The following is a 15,635-nucleotide window of genomic DNA, read 5'->3' on the forward strand; positions in this document are numbered from 1 at the left end:
TTAAAATCTCTCGAGCAAATTTATTCAAATTAACTTTCTACAAAGCCGCGCATCAAACAAACATTGCACTATCTAATGACGTTGTTTTTATCGCAAACTTGTAACTCTAAATCCCGATCTCGAAGCGAGCGGAAAAATCAGACTTTTGTGAAAATCGCAAATTTAGGGATGAGAAATTCTTACGGAAACGCGGGTTCTTTGGAAACTGTGGCATGACACTACGAGTCTATTCATATTGGACTCACTTATCAGGCGTCTTCAAAGAAAAATCTTCGTGAGTGTAAGTCATATAAGGCCGGTTTTGTGTCCGTTCTCGATTGTCGAGTGCTTTAAATTGGCAATTAGTTGCGGCGACAACCAGGAAACATGACAGGCTTAATCGTTGCTAGAATTAGCGAGACATGAATTATTAAGTAATAATTCTCGAGGTGAGATACATGTCGCGTTTTACAAACGAAATGTATGCGTCATTTTGACGTAACATGCATAAAAAGACACATTAAGCATGGTTCTTGGTCGCCGATACTCATTTATATTTCTGCTGGATAATCGCGTTGACAGTCGGCGACTTTGCAGGCAGACTTAAAAAACGATAATTGAATGAAGCGTTAAAATCAATGATTTAGCAACGTTAAGACAAGTTATCTGCCATTTTTTTTCTTTTGTAGGTGTAAATGTTACAAATTTAAGTTTCAATAGCCGGTTCGTTTTTGTTATTTTGTGATTCTCTATAATCTGTTATATTTCTCACACCCACATAATTGTGTTTTAGTCAGTGGCAATGACCGAAAGCACGTTGCCTGCCACCGATCTTCAATTCTAAAACAATGAGATGAGCGGGATGTGCCCAAATTAATTAACGGATGCAGTCGTTTGGGTCAAATATAATTTTCCTAACACGTTTATGACGTGTCTAAATTTTCATTAATTATATATTACTTTTTTGAAAACGTCAACTTATAAGCGATTAAGAGAATACGTCGATTTCTACTACAAGAGTTAGAAGTAAATTTGTCGACATATTTTATAGTATTCCAATACGAGAATACGTCGAAGTTTATGCGAGTAAAAGAGTACGTAGTTATATATTTGCCAGAAACGAAATGTCTCGTATTATACTAATATTTGAGTAAGAAAAGATGCATCATTTAATAGTAAATACATCTCGTGCAACTTTATGGTTCACTTTGTTTATTTCAGCTGGACAGTAGCACCGGCAGCATGGAAGGCCGGAAACGGCTGCGCGTACCGGAAGTGAACCCACACGTTATCTGCGTCTTGTGCGGGGGTTACTACATAGACGCGACAACGATCATAGAATGTTTGCACACATGTAAGTTGAATATCGTTAAAACAATTATGTAGTTGTATGCAGTGAATATGTATAAGTTCGTTTTTAATCCCAAGGACACCAGAAGTGTTTTAGCGTATTCGTCACGTGTGATCCAAATTGATTGTTCACGTATGAGTGCATTAAATGTATTCATGTAGGGAAATGAATAACAACACTTAATTCAAACTGTTGGTGGCTCTACCTTAGTATTACGAGGATAACGACAAGATAGATGGAAATAATGTATGCAGACAAAACGTAGAGACCCGATGGTATTACTGTCAGCCGATGATGGATGACGCCGGGCTGGAACGGTGCATTATGGTAGGCGAGACATATAAACACGATGGGTCGGCCTGTGAGGGCAGTGTACGCATGTACTCGTACTAAAGGAGGAGGGGTTGTTTCACGTACTTGAAAAAACTTTTTTTTTCACGCTGATCTAGAAACGGACCACTGTCTTATTATTGACATATTTGAGTCTTTTATTGCACCCAGTGGTATACGTGTATATTGGCAGTCTTGGGTGATTTTTTACTGTATCGAAAAGATGACAACATCAATTAAAAACAACAACAAAAGCATTACATGTTACTCGCGTATTATGCTAGTCGTAGTGCTTACTTATCCGCTGTAGGCTTTTATGGCTTTTAATGGCGCGCTCTGACAGGCATTCTCAGACAAGTTACTCCGAGTTCGACAGCAAGAACTAAACAATTATGAAAATGTTTCAAGTTACTATTAGATGTTATATCCGTGTTAGAAACTTGCTTAAACTCTGTTTACGTAAATAATCCCACAAGACTTTTGATCACTTTCCACAGTTATTGTTTTAAATTGCTGGAAATTAAAACACTAATCAATTTCAATTGTATTTATGAACCGACGCTGCAATAGAAACTGCAGTATGGAAAAGGTTTGATACTATCGTAATAACGAGGTCCCTCGGCACAAAACAAGGCAGTTATCTTTCAATTAAGGCAGATTAGAACCGGGACTTTACGGCGGTTAATGAATACGCAAACTCCCAAAGGCGTTTTCATATCCACGAGCAGGGCGACTTTGACCGTCGATGACCACCGGTTTTATGCAAATACAACATTTCGACCGTGAAGAAACATTGTAATGAGGGAAATTATATACTGCGTTTCTCTCACGTGGGCATTTGATAGAATTTATTGTGAATTCGCCAAACCAAACCGCGAGATTGGAGAATAGTTCCCAGGGGCATATAACAATATTTCGTCATCGTGCAAATAAAAAGGGGATTTCGATTTTCGATTGTTATTTTGTGCTTTAACACGCATGAGTTCAGTTTTGATTGCTGTATTTTGTGGGTTTAAAGCGGCATTAAAAGCAATTGATTATAGTATCGACTGTTCGCAGACTGATGTTGATGGGCACGAATATTCTCTAGCACTGGTCTGTGCTCATGTACCGGATGTGACGTCAGCTTTTTTGCATTAAACAGGAAGCAATCATGCATAATTCCTCGAGTTTTGAGTCCCTTAATGCGTTAGAACGTTTGGCAATATGCGTCCTCGTGTTGATGAAAGTAATTAAGCATAAAAACTATATAAAAAATTAAGTAGTACAGATGATTCAACGATTCAAATTAAGGGGACGTTCTACCGACTAAAATGATTTTTACGTCGTGTGCGTTTTTGAAGAATATTCTTTTACTTTAATGATTTTCTTAACTTGTAACATTCTCGTCTCTCACCCTTTGAATTATACTTAAATTCAGAATGTCTATAAATACGTGCACAGTGCAAGCATTACATGGCAACTAAGACCTTGTTTTGATAATCTTAAGCCATGTACATACATGTATCATTTTTAAATGGCGATGCAAATGTCAAACTTAGTAAAGCCTATTATCTCCGTATTAGTGTGATATTGATCGGGCATCGTAGCTCGTAAATTTACGCAATGCTTCGGAAATGCCCGTGATTGAATCTCCGCGAAAATGGTGATCGATTTCATAATGTTCTTGAAGTCTTGGAATTTGCGTAAATGACTCGGCAATTTCCGTGACAACCATGGCAATTTCCGAGATAATGTCGTGAATTTCAGAGGATAGCGGCAAGTATGATCGAGCATTTGCAACAGATTTCAACTTTACCAAAGTGTCCGACGATAGTCGATGACAACAAACCACACGTGACTTTAAATTATATACCATGCTCATTTAACAAGCTTGAATTATGACTGCTGTTCTCAAGAGTGAGGTATGTGCCATGTGCTTTGAAATTGCACACGTTACAACACAGATGATGTCTTTATAACATTTTACACGTGACGCTGTTGCCTCACTATCGAAGATCAATACAAGCTCCGCGTGCAGTTTGTAATTTATAAAGAAATTTCTTTCATAGCATCGCAATGTCCATCTAACAATGGCAAACAGTGAACAGTTCAGATGTCATACAATTTGTCACGCCGTTCAGCAAACACACGTCAAAACGGGACATACAATTAGGACAACCGGTTAGAATGGTCGTTTTGACTTAGTGTGACAGTTTTGTTACAGTTTTGTGATAGTTGTCTCCTACCGGTGAAACCGGAGGGGACTTATGGTTTGCGCTCCGTCTGTTAGTCTGTCTGTCCGTCACACTGTTCTGGATCCTGCGATAACTTTAAAAGTTCTTCATATTTTTTCATGAAACTTGAAACACAGATAGATGGCAATATGGAGATTATGCACGTCATTATACCCCCACAAACGAAGTTTAGGGGGGTATATAGGAGTGAACTTGTCGGTCGGTCTGTCGGTCGGTCCGTATTAAGTGTCCGCTCTCTAATTCAAGAAGTTTTCATCCGATCTTCCCCAAACTTGGTCAGAAGTTTTATCTAGATGATCTGAAGGCCAAGTTCGAACATGGGCCATGCCAGATCAAAAACTAGGTCACGGGGTCACTTAGTGCGTTTTTTAACATTTAGCATGGTGTCCTCTCTCTTATTCAAGTAGTTTTCATCCGATCTTCACCAAACTTGGTCAGAAATTTTATCTAGATGATCTGAAGGCCAAGTTCGAACATGGGCCATGCCAGATAAAAAACTAGGTCACAGGGTCACTTAGTACGTTTTACACATTGAGCATGGTGTCCTCTCTCTTATTCAAGTAGTTTAAATCCGATCTTCACCACACTTGGTCAGATGTTGTAACTAGATGATGTGTAGGTCAAGTTCGAACATGGGCCATGCCGAGTCAAAAACTAGGTCACGGGGTCACTTAGTGTGTTTTAAACCTCACCGTGTTTTCCGCTTTCTAATTCAAGTCGTTTTTATCCAATCTTCACCAAAATTTGTCAGAAGTTGTATCTTGATAATGTCTGGGGCAAGTTTGAATATGGGTCATGCCGGGTAAAAAACAAGGTCACGGTGTCACTTAGTGCGTTTTAAACATCACAATGCTGTCCGCTCTCGAATTCAAGTAGTTTTCATCCAATCTTCACCAAACTTGGTCAGAAGTTGTATCTAGATGATGTCTAGGTCAAGTTTGAATATGGGTCATGCCGGGTCAAAAGCTAGGTCACGGGGTATCTTAGTGCGTTTTAAACCTCACCCATGTTGTCCGCTCTCTAATTCGTAGTTTTCACACAATCCTCACCAAACTTGGTCACAAGTTTTATCTAAATGATCTCTAGGACAAGTTTGAACATGGGCCATTCCGGGCCTAAAACTAGGTCACGGGGTCACTTAGTGCGTTTTTTAACATTCAGCATGGTGTCCACTCTCTAATTCAAGTAGTTTACATCCGATCTTCACCAAACTTGGTCAGAAGTTTTATGGAGATGATCTTAAGGCCAAGTTTGAACATGGGCTTTGGGTCAAAAACTAGGTCAAGGGGTCACTTAGTGCGTTTAAAAAAATTGAGCATGGTGTCCGCTGTTTTTTGTGAAGACGACATGCAAAATATTATGTGTCAATGCGGCACGTGGGGGTATTCGTCACGTCTGTGACAAAGCTCTAGTTTTATTTTGTTCCTACGTCAAGAATTCTGGTTGCTATGGCAAAAATAATTTATTTTTTTTTTTACTGACAATGGTGGAGTATCACCGGTAGGGGACAATATTGCTTGGCAATCTCTTGTTTAATATAATGACTTTTTTCAAAAATACTAAATTCTTTAACCCTTACAGTGCGGGAACCGAGTTGTGAAGGCCTTTGCAAACAGTTTGGATCCAGATGAGACGCCACAGAACGTGGCGTCTCATCTGGATCCAAACTGTTTGCTATTCTGATAGTATTCTTTGAAAAAAAATCGAAGAAAATGCTAATTTTAGAAATTCAGCAGACGACATTTTTGCAGACGACAAATTTCCCAGCATGCAAAGGGTTAAACAAGTCTAATTAAGGCTGATTGGACTCTGATCAGACTCTATCCAAATGTATTTGTGTAAATCAAATACAGGAATCTTGTCATAATAAGTATATAAGTTTAAGGGTGGGGCTACTACATGTATTTCATTTCGAGACACGAGGCACAATATACTTGATTTATATTGCGCAGTATTATTGGCTTTGTTTGCTATTGCTGTAATCAGTTGAACTCATTCTCTGGAATAACGATCGGTGTACATTAGAAACAGACTAACATCTTGCGATAATCCAAGAACCCGATCTGAAAAACAGACGCGTAATATCTACTTCTTCAGACAAACATTCCAAGCACGTGCATTTCGTGCTCTCTACTGAAGCTTATCTCGTGCAGTTGCGCAACAATAACACGAGGCTCGTTTACCAGACACCTATATAGCAAGTGGTTGTTTCCAAGAACAGTTCCAAACATATTCCAGATCTTAACTTTTATATTGGATTTGTACGTACCTTAAAGGGGCCTTTATACAGATTTTGGCATGTTTTGAAGTTTGTCATTAAATGCTTTATATTGGTAAATGTAAACATTGGATCTAAAAAATCCAATATAAAATCAAGAATAAAAGTAAATAAAGAAAAAAAAGTAATCCCCATCGGGGCTCGAACCACGGACCCCTGGAGTCCTGGAGTAAAAACCAATTGGACCGCTCGGCTATCCTGCCAAATATGTATGAGCGATGTATTTCATACTTTATATAAGCAATCTTCGTAGTTTCACAAAATTGAACGACACCAACAGAACTCTCAAAATTATTCAATCCTTTCGCGTTGCAACGCTTTATAATTTTGAGGTTTTTAAATCGTCAAAAGATGCATATAAAAGCTATAGTAGGGCATGGTTAATGTTCAGTATTACTGTTTCCACACAAATATCATAACTAAAACGAAAATTTGCGAATCTGAAACAACTTTTTTCAATTTTGTCAATTTACCCAAACGTGAAAAGGCCCCTTTAACTGCTTACGATTTCTAAACGCTATGCGTTATAACGATCTCATAGTTAACCCCTCAAGCGTTGTGGAAAGGGAATTCAATATGGGTTTAAAGGAATACACTAATGCATTCGCTTCTGTGAATGTTTAATAATTTCAGTACGGTTTATGACTAAGTGCATACAGTGCTCTTCATTTTGAACTTGCTTAAGACAGTAGTAACATGTCACACTCCATAAGAAACGTAGTTTTGTTAAACAGAAAAACGTAATTCTCAATTATTTATCCGATATGATTCATAGAGAATTAGTTTTATTGAAAATTCAGTAAAAACTATCGGGCAAAAAATCGCCCAACAGTTATACTAGTAAGTAATGTAATACAAGCAGTAGATAAAAAGGTTAAATGTCTGTCGATTTGTTTGTATTTTCAATAAAACAAGGCAAACTATAAGTACCCAAACCATAGGGTAATTAACAGTGTAATTGTATTTAATACTAATACGTTGATCGTTCACAGCTCCTGAAAGCAGTTTCTGGTTGTACGTATTATAATTTTATAAATCATAGCATTGTTCATCAATAAATTCTGTTCAAAATGTCAGTGTACCGATTTTACCAAACATAAACTCTTTATTATTATTTATAAATATGTAGTGTTTCTTTACCTCGAAAACAACCACTAATAAGTTCTGTTATAATTGTCTTTTACCCGGATGCCTCCCGGATTCCAGCAAGCTATCTTATCACCGGTTATAAGCAATGGTGATACGAAACATTTGCGTTACACTCGTGATATCAGCTTGCAAATTAATGCATTTTAAATGTACCAAGATGTTTCTTGTATAAAAGAAATGTCGACTGACGAGCGGAATAAAATTCGCATTTATCATGTTTGTATACTGAAAATGTTGCGCTGTTAATGCGTATACCAGACATGATAACGTGTGTTACCACGCCTTTTGCATATTTAGGTCAGAACAGGTGGGTCTATTAATGAGCAAATGTTGACTCGGACTATGTACTTCAAGTTCGTCCCTCACACATACTCGACAATCTGACAAACTTATCGCTGAATTATTTTTAACATTATCGCCGAAATATTATTAAAACTCATATTTCATGATCTGTATAAATTTAATTTGGCGTGTTTTACTATTGAACAGTCATATAAATACATTCGTATAAAGATACCGTTAAACATCGCACATAGATATATAGCGCATGTTTCGAATTTATTTTTATAACCTTAAATAACTGAGTACAAATTATAGCGAATTAATTTTGCTTGACACATGATTTTTTTATATTTGGTACGAATTTTATTAGAGCTAAGATTTCAAGCTATTTAGTTTGTAATAAAGAAATCGTTTTGACGAGGACTTCTTTAGGCGGGGCATTGTATGACGGAGTACCCGGAGGAAATCCCTCCTGTTCGATTTGATGGCCAGCAGCCAAACTCACGAGCACCGGAACTGAGATTAAACCCGCGTCGCCTAGGTGAGAAACGCGTGTACCAACCACTTCGCTAATAGGACTTCCTCTGCGCAAAACTCCACATGCTTTTGTTATTTACTGAAATGTGCTACATTGCAGAGGATATATTTATGTTGCTGTGTAAAAAACGAAGCAAATGAAATACGTCACACAATATTTTTTGCTATAAACAGGATTCACCTACAGCAAAGCCAATAAAAGTGAAAAAATCCCAAAGAACCAACTTACGAAATAATAAACTTACCCACTAAAAGGTAATAGACGATTGCCCCACGTGTTTTTTCTGTAACTGACAATGGTCGTAAAGAAGAACTTTGTTTATTGGGCGTTCTGGTATAATCGTGCACAAAACGCGTTCATCATGATAGATGGATACCGTTACAGATGTGGACTCGGAATGAAAAAAAACACCTGGTTTTCCATTATCCGAAGCCTGAAATAAAATTATTGAACAGAATAGTTTAGTCTTTGCCATCATTTGATGCTGATGCTAATCTCCTATTATTGTTCAAGACATTGATTTAGGTATTGTACTCGCATATTATTGCACCTATTTTTACGTGTAAAGCTGACGTTGTAAACACACCTTTCCTGCAAAAGTCGTGTGTGTTTTTCTTAGAAAGAACCAGATTCGCAAAATAACGATTGTCATATTTTTCACATACATGTATCTTGAAAAAAAGATGCACGTGTATGCGACTTTAATTTTATAAATTAAGTTAGTATATAATTCAGTCAACTCTCTGTAATGCTTTAAGCAAAGCCCGAGTAGAAAAGTCGCAAATTCACAGGGAACGATTTCTTGGAAATACATGTACATTAGTACAATTCTAGAAGCTGTTCATAAGTAACAATTTCGCCTGAATATAATGCGTATATACATGTACATAACGTAGTTCAATGGTCTATCTCTAAAGTGCAATTAGTGTGCATGTTCGCCTTTCTGAAGCACGCGTTGTCACGTGCGTGTGATTTATACATTTGATGCATTTGTAGCTTTGTAGATGAAAGAGCAATGGCTAAAGTATAAACTGGTATCAATACTAGGAATATACATTTATTAACCCATTGAGAGCACTTCAAAGTGAACGCTTGTCTTTCGGTCATATAATCTGTAATATGCATAATGTTCAAAACGTGGTATTAATTACGCGTATGCCCATATGGAAGTTTCCATGTTTTTTATGTTTCCCCACTTTTCTTCAGAGCAATCAAGGGGCGGCGTTACGAGCTCGTGCTTTTGCTCATCTCTTGTCGCTACTCTTATCTCTTGTCGCTACTCTTATCTCTTGTGAGCCCTAATAATGTACCCTTAAATAACAATTGTGATGCATTTAAAACGAAAATTGAAACTAATTAAAAGTACTATAAATTATTATTTGATAGTGCATATCTATACAATCTAAAGAAGGTGCTTGTCCAGAAAATATTTTTATTTTCAATAAAATAAAGTTTAAAACTTCTATCAATTTCTTTATTGTGCTCATTAAGATTTATTATTAGCTGATCGTTATATTAACATTGTAAATGCACACACATGTTCAACAACTCTACAAACACTTATCAATATAGGCAACATGTGTAGCCAATCACAATCATTTTTTTTATAATTATTATTTCTCCGTTAGCTGCATGTCCGTATTGTACCGAAAAATGATACCTATGATATTGATTTCTTAAACAGAATAACAGTTTTATTAATAGATCAAATATGATCTATGTGTGCTTTACATATAGTACTTATTTGTATTTTATAATTGTAAAACTTATAAATACCTGTTCTTCATTTAAGGAATGATAAGTTGTGTGTATGTTTCGATCGGTTTCTTCATATCTACGACTCGTAATTCAGATGTTGTTGTTTATATCACAACAAGTTGGCCAACAATCTATAATCAACAATGAAATACTGCGTATGAGTAATTAAAGAATTGCACACACTATTTTGGAGACTATTTCACATTTATGTTTTCATCCGATAAACTTATTATTATGCTATAATCACCAAATAATCGATGTTCTCATAACAAACACAACGTGCAAAGAAGTAGTCTAGTAATTTAACAGTAGTGACCGAAATTCATGTATTCAACTGAATGAACATGTAGTGATTTTGATTTTTAAAAAGAAGCCCCCCCCCCGTCCCCCCGTCCCCCCTTCCCCTCCCCCGTCCCCCCTCCCCCCCCCCTCCCCCCCCCCAAAAAAAAAAGGAAACATAGGACGTTTAATATGCACTATAGACACAACACAGCAAATTAACCAAATAATAAACTGTATTATGTATTTACAAATTGTGCTATATAAAGCTCTATAACTAAGCAATAACATTTAATTGAGAAACGAAACGTGCGAACAAAATATCTAATGCCGAAATAATAATTGATTCGTGATCACGCATTTTATTTTCGCTTAAAAACAGCACCAGTCGCGCGTAAAATATTTCTTTCGCTTTTCGAAGTTCCCAATATACATTAGCCACATTAATGGCAACGAATGGCGTGAATTCATTTTGCCATTCAATGCAGTTTACTTAAACATTAAATGGATTTATATACAACGATCCAAAAGCACGCAACATGCTCATAATTTACGTACATTGTTACCGAACGGTGTCCTATTTCTTCCGCGTAGGCTTACAAATTCCGCTGTGATCTGGGAGAAATTTGGTCGGACATATATATTTCATTGATAAAATGTGCCTTTTTTGTCTGCCAATTCGGTGTAAAAGTGTACCGATCACGGATTTGTTAGCGATTCAATGACAATGCTTTTTTTCAAAGGTGTTTTATTAAAAACTAACGTGGCTGATTTCATACGCGCAATGTTTTATAAGTTATAACCATTTGTATATACCGGTAGTACTCGTCTTTTCTGTCAACGGCAATAAACCGTTAAATTGACTTAAAAAAACACAGCAAAACACACATTGTTCACAACAGTTAAAACTTCGTATGCAATTTTTAATTTATATAAACGCAAAACTTTCAAATGATGTGTTCTACTTACTATGTTGGCAGTGAAGTGCTGTACTGATCATCGTAACAATATTTACTGATTTTTAGAAGCTTCATAACCTGACTAGCAAAATACCATTAATGTCAGATTATGTAATAAATCCATTTTTATGTCCCCCACCACTATAGTGGGAGACATATTGTTTTTGCCCTGTCTGTTGGTCTGCACCACTATAGTGGGAGACATATTGTTTTTGCCCTGTCTGTTGGTCTGTCTGTCTGTTTGCGCCAACTTTAACATTTTGCAATAACTTTTGCTATATTGAAGATAGCAACTTCATATTTGGCATGCATGTGTATCTCATGGAGCTGCACATTTTGAGTGGTTAAAGGTCAAGGTCTTCCTTTAAGGTCAAAGGTCAAAAAACCTAAATCAAAGCGGCGCAGAAGGGGACATAGTGTTTCTGACAAACACATTTCTTGTTCTAATATAGTATTTATATGTATACATAGCATTATTTGTTTATAATTATAAGTAATTAGAAAATATGAGTCAAATTTAAACTCTGTAATAAATGTATAGGTCTAGATATAAAATATTTTATGCTAAGCAAAGTTAGGAAAGAAGTAATCGTTCGAAACCATCAATCAAATCCAAGACCAGACCTTGTCCGTAAAATCTTGCAATAGTGCTTACAAATGTCAACATCTCTAAATTTGATGGATGATGACAATTGTGTGTTACTTCGATTAAAATGATAGATTTTCAGCATATTAAGTTAAAACAAATATTTTATTGCTCGAAACATTGATTAATTTCCGCAAAGAAACCGTGAAAAGCAATTATACTTGTTATATAAACAGATCGATTACAATAAAATTTAGCATTGTCTTGTTATTATTTTTAGCTTTGCGATAGTCTTATGATTGTGTTTAGTGTAAGAACAACACAACAAAAATTCGTAAACACACAAAAACTCAACATATTTTTATGAATTGCGTTGCGTCATAAAATTGTAAGGTGGTTCTAAATGCTTAGATTTACCAATATATTGAATATGAAATACTAATATTAATATCCAGCTTTATGATGAAACTTTATAAAACTTGTCAGTACATAATAACATTCTTGCTCTTGTATGTTTTGAAAATTCTATATATAAATGATGCATTTGTGTTATCACTAAAGTCTTAATCTGTAAACCAGCATGTAGACCTTCTGCAATACTTGAGCTTATATTTAATATTTCATCTAGAATCATTCGTCATAATGTCGGAGAGATGTTGCAAACACGAACGTGCTGTATATTTTGTAAACATGTATGTCTATAGTAACGAGATATATATAAGCATATGTCAGTTTCAGTAAATAAAGCGTTCACTTACATCGGAGTACCAAGTTTATCAGTCATAATATTTATTTAAAAATGATCGTTGTGTGATATACGGAAATAAAATAAAACACACTCAAAAAGATTCAATGGTTTAGTACAAAGCTGTTGTTTGGAAACTGACATATTATAATAATATTCGCTAAAAAAACGTTAAAAATCACGATTGCGAACGTCGCACTTTTTCAAATGATTAAAACAAAAAACTCTGATAATTCCATTATTTATTTAATTCGTGAAAAACGTTACCTACTTGTTTCTGATCCAAGTCATATAGTTATATTTATTTATTTATTTATTTAAATTTGTCACGCAACAGGTCAGACTTCCATCGTTGTTCCGATTAATTAATTAATGTATTATATTTGTTTTCCTTAAATAGAAATTAATATATATACAGCTAGTGAATTCGTATGCGTTAACAAAAAAAAAATTAAGAAAAAAGTGAACTCAATTAACACATATATTTTGCAACCGAAATATCACATATATTTTGCAACCGAAATATAAGCATTTGGTTACATTTCTGTTAAATGTCCGACATTATAAAAAGTGAATTATTTTGGTTTGAAATAATATACACTCAGTATAAAAATATATCATTTGTGTGTTAACTAAACAACGCATAGTGTTAAAATAATACTTGTCTCAATATTGTTTTTTTATCACATGCCATACCTTGTTTCCCATGTAATATAACCATTACATATTTGTTTATATTACACATGTGTTATACAACATTTTTAAGCGTTTTCATTGGCTTAGTTTTCGTTTATTGACCAATGATCGTATTTTGTTATTTTGCTGAAATGAAACGTCAAATGACGTCACGAAATGGTAACAACATTCGGGATTTATCATTATTTTTGCGTAAATATTTATTAATTTGCTCAGTAAAAAGCATGTGATAAAAAAAGATCTGACACTCGTTGTCATATCATACCATATTTTATTAAACTCGTCCAGGAAATTCGTTATTAAGCTCGCCAAAGGCTCGCTTACTAACAAAATTCCTGAACTCGTTTAATAAAATATGGTATGATATGACAACTCGTGCCAAATCCTATATTTCGTTTTATGATTAAAGGCATACGAGCACAGTTTTTATATGTTTTAAAATGGGTCTCCGTTCACCATATTTCTAATAGCGTTACTCGTGATTCCGTGCTTCCACGCCGCAAAGGTCTGTTTGTATATAATACTTACATTCCGTGTTAAAAATTGCCATATCTCGCGCAGGCGTGCTATTATGTAAAATACTCCGATCTCGTGCATCGGGTGTCACAATACCAAGCTATAAATGAATTGTGTCTTCTTATTTTCCGATCTCGTCCATTGCGTGTTCTTATATGCCGATTCCGTGCTTCGCGCGTTCTTATTTGACGACCTCGTGCGTTGCGTATTTTTGTTTGGCAAACACGTGCATAACGTGTTCGTATTTGCCCATTCCATGTATAACATGTTCGTTTTGGCCGATTCCATGGATAACGTGTTCGTACTTGCATATTCCATGGATTGTGTGTTATTATTTGCCGATCGTGTGTATTGCGTTCATTTCTTTGGCAAACACTTGTATTGCGCATTTGTATTTGCCGATTTCAAATGCCGATGCCAAACTCGCGCATTGCGTATTTTTATTTACCAAACTATTTCACTGTTCTTATTTCCTGGTAACCTTCAAACTGCAGTAACTTAACTCGAGTACATGGGGTATTACTTATTAGACTGGTGCTTTAAAAATCCGTCGCATTCACGCAGTGTGATTAGGAGCTACCCTGCCCGCTAATGAGACCACGTGACCTTGTTTTACTGTACAGCGGACCGCGTAGCTCCTGACCAGACTGCGCGATTGTGATGGCTGGTCTGGGGCAACGATTGCCGGATATGGCGTATGACCCATTTTCGCCTGACGCGTCTATTACACCAGAAAACAGTCGACTGTAGACACACTTTTGGTTTGTCAGTCGATCTGTTTGTCTTCTGATTAAACTTCTTCCACATTTCTCAAGCGATTAATTTTGAGCGTTAGCTATGTCGTCATCATGAAGTGCAATTCCCATTTGATTCAGCCCAATCATTCACATAGTCCTGATTGCCATTGAACAGCATGACATTTTCAACTGAAGATGAATTTCCGTGATTTATTTATCAATATGTGTGTGTTTTTTCCAGTCTGCAAGACGTGCATTGTGGGATACCTGGAGGCAAGCAAGCACTGTCCAGTATGCGACAATCTCGTGCACAAGACCAAACCACAGCTGAGACTCAGGTAATCTTCGTCATCATTATGGGCCTTGTTCTGTGGAAATAAGGCTGAAGGCATGTGCGTAAAATGCCGCCCCGTATTAGCCTGTTCTGTGCGCACTTGCTAATCTGGGACGACACTTTCCGCCTTTACCGGATTTTGGATAAGTAGAAACGTCCTTTTCAACAAAAAAGCCATATAAGTGGAAAGTGTCGTCCCGGATTAGCCTGAACGAAGAGCACAGGCTAATATGGGGCGGCATTTTACGCACATGCATTAAGCGCATTTCCCCAAAACAATGCTCATATCATCGCCGTCATCGTTACCATCATAATTATCGTCAATACTATTATATACTTGTTAGTACTAATAGTTCAGTATATAATTCTGTATTTTTTAAGGAAATATTGTTCTTTAGCGCGTCTATAATTATGTTTGTTCCTGAAAATAAAAGAGGTTCAAAAAGGCTATAGATCAATTCAGATCATGCACTGAAGAGAATGAAACCAGCTATCAATTTAATTATTTAAATGCGCTTTAATATGCGTTAAACCCCATTGAAGAAGAAGCATTGTATTTCATATAAAAAGTGTTGTAATAATGCTTGTCAACTTTTAAAAACAAACAAAACTAGATTTGTTCTTAAATATTGTTAGGCTTAATGAGCATTGAGTTTTCCTCAAATCAAAGTTGTACTATTATTTAAAATATATAATTATCAAACTATCAAAGTTTGTAGATAGGAAAATTCAGTTTTTGAATAATTCCTGCTTACACAAAGTCAAAGCCTTAGTTAATCGCTCATTCCCGTTTCCCGCTGTAAGGCATGTTTATTATATATATATATATCCCATTTAATGCTGTATTTTGACATTTATAGAAACCTATTCAAACAACGGAC

The 15,635-nt window shown here is 35.9% G+C and overlaps 1 protein-coding gene across 2 annotated transcripts in view; it reads left to right on the plus strand.

Annotated features, from left to right (window-relative positions):
• The window catches only part of LOC127855236 (polycomb complex protein BMI-1-like), a 61,395-nt gene extending 46,616 nt beyond the window's left edge, over positions 1–14,779 (plus strand). For both annotated transcript variants that reach the window (XR_008037418.1, XM_052390665.1), the window contains exons 2-3: positions 1,201–1,333; positions 14,662–14,779. Coding sequence is in view for 1 of the 2 variants with exons in the window: in XM_052390665.1 (XP_052246625.1) it covers positions 1,201–1,333; positions 14,662–14,762 (234 nt within the window). In the remaining variant the exon portion in view is untranslated. The remainder of the gene's footprint in view (positions 1–1,200; positions 1,334–14,661) is intronic.
• Positions 14,780–15,635: the final 856 nt, after the last annotated feature.

The sequence above is a fragment of the Dreissena polymorpha genome, chromosome 13 (assembly GCF_020536995.1).
Source record: "Dreissena polymorpha isolate Duluth1 chromosome 13, UMN_Dpol_1.0, whole genome shotgun sequence".
NCBI lineage: Eukaryota > Metazoa > Mollusca > Bivalvia > Myida > Dreissenidae > Dreissena > Dreissena polymorpha.